The following is a 6,549-nucleotide window of genomic DNA, read 5'->3' as shown; positions in this document are numbered from 1 at the left end:
CGCTCACACTCACACACTCACGCTCACTCTCACATTCACGCTCACTCACACTCACACTCACGCTCACTCTCACATTCACGCTCACGCTCACACTCACACTCACACCCCCAGCGCGGGGGTTGGGTGGCCTGGGCTGACTGACTGGCTGCCCAACTGACCTCGTGGGTGGGTGTGAGTGTGAGTGTGAGCGTGAGCGTGAGTGTGTGCTCAGCGCGGGTGTGTGCACACTGATTGTGCCCCGCACGGGCCCTGAGAGCTGGGGGACAGCGCCCCCCACTCACACTCACACTCACACTCACGCACAATCACACTCCCCCCGCTCAAACTCACGCTCACGCACACTCATGCACCCCCACTCTCACTCACGCTCACGCTCACACACGCACACACCCCCCCACCCACACTCACAGTCACGCTCACACACACACACTCACACTCACACTCACACACGCACAATCACACCCCCCACTCACGCTCACACTCAAGCTCACACACGCACAATCACACACTCCCACTCACACTCACACTTACGCTCACACACACAATCACACGCCCCCACTCACGCTCACACTCACGCTCACACACGCACAATCACACACTCCCACTCACACTCACGCTCACACACGCACAATCTCGCCCCCACTCACACTCACACTCACTCTCACACTCACTCCCACGCTCACACTCACGCTCACACTTACAACACTCACACACAATCACACACCCCCACTCACACTCAAGCTCACGCACGCACAATCACACGCCCACACTCACACTCACGTGCCCCCACTCACGCTCACACTCAAGCTCACACACGCACACCCCCCCCCACACTCACAGTCACACTCACACACACACAATCACACCCCCCACTCACGCTCACACTCACGCTCACACACGCACAATCACACACCCCCACTCACATCCACGCTCACACACACAATCACACGCCCCCACTCACACTCACACTCACTCTCACACTCACTCCCACGCTCACACTCATGCTCACACACGTACAATCACACGCCCCCACTCACACTCACGCACCCCCACTCACGCTCACACACGCACACACCCCCCCACCCACACTCACAGTCACGCTCACACACACACACTCACGCTCACACACGCACAATCACACCCCCCACTCACGCTCACACTCACGCTCACACACGCACACACACCCCCACCCACACTCACAGTCACGCTCACACACACACACTCACGCTCACGCACACACAATCACGCGCCCCCACTCACACTCACGCTCACACGCACAATCACACCCCCCACTCACACTCACACTCACTCTCACACTCACTCACACGCCCCCACTCACGCTCACACTCACGCTCACGCTCACGCTCACACTTACACTCACACGCACAATCACACACCCCCACTCACGCTCACACTCACTCTCACACTCACTCCCACGCCCCCACTCACGCTCACACGCCCCCACTCACGCTCACACACCCCCACTCACGCTCACACTCACGCTCACACTCACTCCCACGCTCACACTCACTCCCCCGCCCACCCCCCCCTCCGCTCCCCCCCCCCACACTCACACTCGCCCCCCCCAACATTCACCCACGCCCCTCCCCCCACTCCCACCCACCCCCCAACTCCCACTCCCACGCCCCCCCCCCCTCCCCCCCCCCGCTTCCGGCCGCGCGCTGACGCGGGGGGAGGGGCCGCCGTGACGCGGCGAGGGTGGGGGAGGGGCCGCTGGGTCACGTGGAGCGGCGGCGGAGCGGCGGCGGCGGCGGCGGCGGGTACGGGGTGGGGGGAGGGGCTGGGGGGCTGCGTGTGGGGGGCAGGGGGCTGTGGTGGGGCTGGGTGGGGGGCTGTGGGGGGAGGGGGCTGTATGGGGGTGGGGGCTGTGGGGGAGGGGGCTGTAGGGGGGGCTGCGGGGGGGAGGGGGCTGTATGGGGGTGGGGGCTGGGGGGGGAGGGGGGCTGTAGGGGGGGCTGCGGGGGGGAGGGGGCTGTGGGGGAGGGGGGCGCTGTACGGCACTCGGGGCAATATATGGGCCTGGGCGGGGGGGGCAACCTCTGGGGCCAGGGGTGGGATGGGGGGGATGGGGGGGCTGGGGGGGGGAGGGGAGGGGGCAGCCCAGGGGGCGGGGGGGGGGGCGGGGTTGGGGGGGGGGGCTGGGGGTCGCTGACGTCGCCGGCTCTCCCGGCAGGAGGGGTCGGGGTTGGGGCCTGCGCCCCATGAAGGCAGCCTGTGCTGTGAGTACCCGCCCTGCAGCCGGGGGTATATCGTGACGGGGGGGGGCGTGTATCGTGACAGGGCGGGTATGTCACGACGGCGGGGGGTGTCGCAGTGTGACGGGGGCGGTGGTGTCGGGCCGGGGGTCGTAGCACAGCTTGTTGTGGGCTGGGTATCGCGACATAGTGGTTATCGTGACGGGGCAGGTATCACGATGCGGTGGATGTTGTGGTGCCCTGGCTGGGTGTCATGACTTGGTGGGTATCGTGACATGAGTGGTATCGTGGTGCCGTGGGTGGGTGTCGTGATGTGCCGGCTATCGTGACACATGGGTCAGGAGGTAAGGCTGTGTGTTGCGATACGGTGAGTATCGTGACTTGGTGGGTATCACAATGCACCAGGCCTCGCAGTCCTATTGCCAGGTATCTTGCTGCTGTGGCCCGGTATCATGACACGCTGGGTATCGTGACACAGCAGGTACCTTGTCACAATGTGCTGGGTATTGTGACATGCTGAATATCGTGTTGTGATGGATTCGTGACATCATAGTGCCGCAACCAGCTGTCACGACATGCCAGGCATTGCAACATGACGGGTTTCACAGTGCCCTTACTGGCTGTCATGATATGCCAGGTTGTGCAGCGCCATTGCCAGGCACTGTGGCGTGCTGGTTATCGCGACATGGTGGCTATTGTGACACGGTAGGTATTGCAACATGGTGGGCGCTGTGGCGAGCTGGGTGTCGTGACATGGTGGGCATCGCACAACTTGGCAGCTGTCACGACACGGTGGGTATCGCAGCATTGCAGGTATTGCAACATGGTGGGTATCGTGACATAGTGAGTATTATGACATGGTGGGTGCTGCAGTGTGCTGAGTCTTGCGACATGCCTGGTGGGTATTGCAACGTGGTGAGTATTGCGACATGGTGGGTGTTGCATCACAGTGGTATCATGACACAGTGGCTGTCGTGACATGGTGGGTATTGTGTCACAGTGGTATGACTGGGTGGCTATTACGAATGGGTATTGCATCAGTGATATCGTGATGGGGTGGCTATTGCGACATGGTGGGTATTGTGTCACAGTGGTATCATGGTAGGGTGGCTATCGTGACATGGTGGGTATTGCATCAGTGGTGACTATCGTGACGTGGTGGGTATTGCAGCATGGTGCCTATCGTGACGTGGTGGGTATTGTGTCATATCGGTATCGTGAAGGGGTGGCTCTTGCGACATGGTGGGTATTGTGTCAGTGGTATCATGATGAGGTGGCTATCGTGACATGGTGGGTATTGCAGCATGGTGACTATCGCGACATGGTGGCTATTGTGTCACAGTGGTATCATGACAGGGTGGCTATCGCGACCCAGCAGGCCTCGTGACACGGTGGTATCGTGACACAGTGGCTGTCGCAATGCGGGTATCGCGACATGGTGGGTGTCGCTGTGCCCGCAGGCGCTGGTGCTGGCGCTGGTGACGGTGACGACGGCGCCGCTGCTGCAGGCGCTGGGACGGCGGCTGCTCTCCATGGCCTCAGGCCCCCGCGACCCCGGTGGCACTGGTGACACTGGTGACACTGGTGACACTGGTGACACTGGTGACACCTACGTCCCCGGCAGCCTGTCGGCCGCCTTTGTCACCTGCCCCAACGAGACGGTGGCCAAGGAGCTGGCCAGGTGGGGGGGGGGACGCGGGGGGTGGCACCTGAGGGACCGGGGGACAGTGGGGGATGGGACATGGTGGCCGGGGGGGACAAGGAGGGTGATGGGGGTGACAGGGGTGGCACAGGGGGGTGATGGGTGATGGGGGGTGACAAGTGACGGGTGACACAGGGGGGTGACATGGGGTGACAGGGGTGGCACAGGGGGGTGATGGGGGGTGACAAGTGACGGGTGACACAGGGGGGTGACATGGGGTGACGGGTGGCACAGGGGGGTGATGGGGGGTGACAAGTGACAGGGGTGACATGGGGGGGACAAGGGGGGGGCCTCAGGGGGACATGGGGTGGCATGGGGGGTGACAGAGGTGACACGAGGGTGATGGGTGACGGGGGTGACAAGTGACAGGTGACACGGGGGTGATGGGTGACGGGGGGTGACAAGTGACGGGGGTGACACGGGGCTGACGGGTGACAGGGGGGTGACAAGTGACAGGGGTGGCACAGGGGGGTGATGAGGGATGGGGTGACACAGGGTGACGGGGTGACACGGGACTGACGGGTGACGGGGAGGTGACAAGTGACAGAGGTGACACAGGGGGGTGACGAGTGGGACGGGGGGGTGACAGGGGTGGCAGGGGGGTGACAAGTGACAGGGGTGACACGGGGGTGACACGGGGTGACGAGTGGCACAGGGGGGTGACACGGGGCTGATGGGTGACGGGGGGGGTGACAAGTGACAGGGTGGCACAGGGGGGTGACAGGTGACACAGGAGGGGTGGCACGGGGGTGACAACTGATGGGGTGGCACGGGGGGGTGGCACAGGGGTGACAGGGGTGTGATGGGTGACCAGGGTGGCCTGGGGGGGGGAGGGACAAGGGTGACGGGGGGGGTGACAGGGGGGTGACAGGGGTGACGGGGGGGGGTGACGGGGGGGTGACAGGGGTGACAGGGGGGGTGACAGTCCCTCGCCGTGCCCAGGGCGATGGTGGAGAAGCGCCTGGCCGCCTGCGTCAACGTCCTGCCACATGTCACCTCCATGTGAGTGGGGACACGGGGGGGGGGGAGGGGACACGGGTGACATGGGAGGGGACACGGGTGACATGGGAGGGGACACGGGTGACACAGCCCCCCCCATGTCCCCCCAACCCCCCCCACAGCTACGAGTGGAAGGGGAAGGTGGAGGAGGACAGCGAGGTCCTGCTGGTGAGTGACGTCCCCGATGTCCCCACGGTGTCCCCAGGGGGTCCCCAATGTCCCCACCACGTCCCCAGCGTTCCAGAGGTGTCCCTGGGGTGTCCCCAGGTGTCCTCAGTGTCCCAAAGTTGTCCCCACCGTGTCACTGTGGTGTCCCCCATGTCCCCACGATGTCCCAAAGTTGTCCCAGGGGTGTCCCCATGATGTCCCCAAGGTGTCCCAGGGGTGTCCCCACGGTGTCCCCAATGTTTCTGGTGTCCCTGGGGTGTCCCCATGGTGTCCCCAAGGTGTCCCCACGGTGTCCCCAATGTTTCTGGTGTCCCTGGGGTGTCCCCACAGTGTCCCCATTGTCCCTGGGTTGACCCCACAGCGTCCCCGTGATGTCAGCTGTGTCCCTGGGGTGTCCCCATGATGTCCCCAGTGTCCCCATGATGTCCCCCCCAGTGTCCCCATGGTGTTCCCAATGTCCACGGTGTCCTATGGGTGTCCCCATGATGTCCCCACAGTGTCCCCAGTGTCCCCATGATGTCCCCAATGTCCCCATGATGTCACCTGTGTCCTTGGAGTGTCCCCATGGTGTCCCCCCAGCGTCCCCATGGTGTCACCTGTGTCTCTGGAGTGTCCCCATGATGTCCCCACAGTGTCCCCAGTGTCCCTGGGGTGTCCCCACCCTGTCCCCATGATGTCCCCAGTGTCCCTGGGGTGTCTCCATGGTGTCCCCACAATGTCCCCAATGTCCCTGTCACCTGTGTCCTTGGAGTGTCCCCATGATGTCCCCAGTGTCCCCATGATGTCACCTGTGTCCTTGGAGTGTCCCCATGATGTCCCCCCCGGTGTCCCCAGTGTCCCTGGGGCGTCCCCACGATGTCCCCATGATGTCCCCACGATGTCCCCATGATGTCTCCACTGTCCCCATGATGTCCCCCCAGTGTCCCCATGGTGTTCCCAATGTCCGTGGTGTCCCCATGATGTCCTCAGTGTCCCCCCCAATGTCCCCAATGTCCCCAATGTCCCCAATGTCCCCAATGTCCCCAATGTCCCCCCAATGTCCCCAATGTCCCCAGATGATCAAGACCCGCAGCTCCAGGATCCCAGCGCTGGCCGAATTCGTGCGGTAAGACCCGGCGATGGGGGGGGGGGGGAGGTGACAGGGTGACACAGGGAAGGTGACAAGCTGTCACCCCCCCCCCCCCCCGCTGACCCCTCCCCGTCCCCCCCCCCAGGTCCGCGCACCCCTACGAGGTGGCCGAGGTGGTGGCAGTGCCGGTGGCGCAGGGGAACCCGCCGTACCTGCGCTGGGTGGGGGACAGCGTCCCCCCCTGACCCCCCCGGGGAGCAATTTTTTTTTTTTTTTTGGGGGGGGGGGGGGAGCACCCCGAAAGTGGGGGGCACAAATTGAGGGACACCCCCCCCCCCCCAAGTAGGGGACACACTGGGAAGGGACCCCCCCAGTTCGGGGAGGGGTCACGCACA

General features: G+C 64.0%; 1 protein-coding gene across 3 annotated transcripts; it reads left to right on the top strand.

Annotated features, from left to right (window-relative positions):
• The first annotated feature begins 1,733 nt into the window (after positions 1-1,733).
• Positions 1,734-6,543, top strand: LOC121082231 (protein CutA homolog). 3 transcript variants are annotated; one of them, XM_040581585.1, is made up of 6 exons: positions 1,734-1,777; positions 3,676-3,897; positions 4,861-4,920; positions 5,040-5,085; positions 6,141-6,190; positions 6,300-6,543. In XM_040581585.1, the coding sequence occupies exons 2-6, from the start codon at positions 3,749-3,751 to the stop codon at positions 6,397-6,399; spliced, it is 405 nt and encodes a 134-aa protein (XP_040437519.1). In that variant the 5' UTR covers positions 1,734-1,777; positions 3,676-3,748; the 3' UTR covers positions 6,400-6,543. The 3 variants fall into 3 exon arrangements, with proteins under 3 accessions (XP_040437519.1, XP_040437518.1, XP_040437517.1); XM_040581584.1 differs by having other exon boundaries at positions 1,754-1,781; positions 3,677-3,897; XM_040581583.1 differs by lacking the exon at positions 1,734-1,777 and adding an exon at positions 2,183-2,240 and having other exon boundaries at positions 3,677-3,897.
• Positions 6,544-6,549: the final 6 nt, after the last annotated feature.

Source organism: Falco naumanni, unplaced genomic scaffold (assembly GCF_017639655.2).
Source record: "Falco naumanni isolate bFalNau1 unplaced genomic scaffold, bFalNau1.pat scaffold_468_arrow_pat_ctg1, whole genome shotgun sequence".
NCBI classification, from domain to species: domain Eukaryota; kingdom Metazoa; phylum Chordata; class Aves; order Falconiformes; family Falconidae; genus Falco; species Falco naumanni.
Note: the sequence above shows the minus strand (reverse complement) of the source record. Positions and strands in the feature narration are given on the sequence as shown.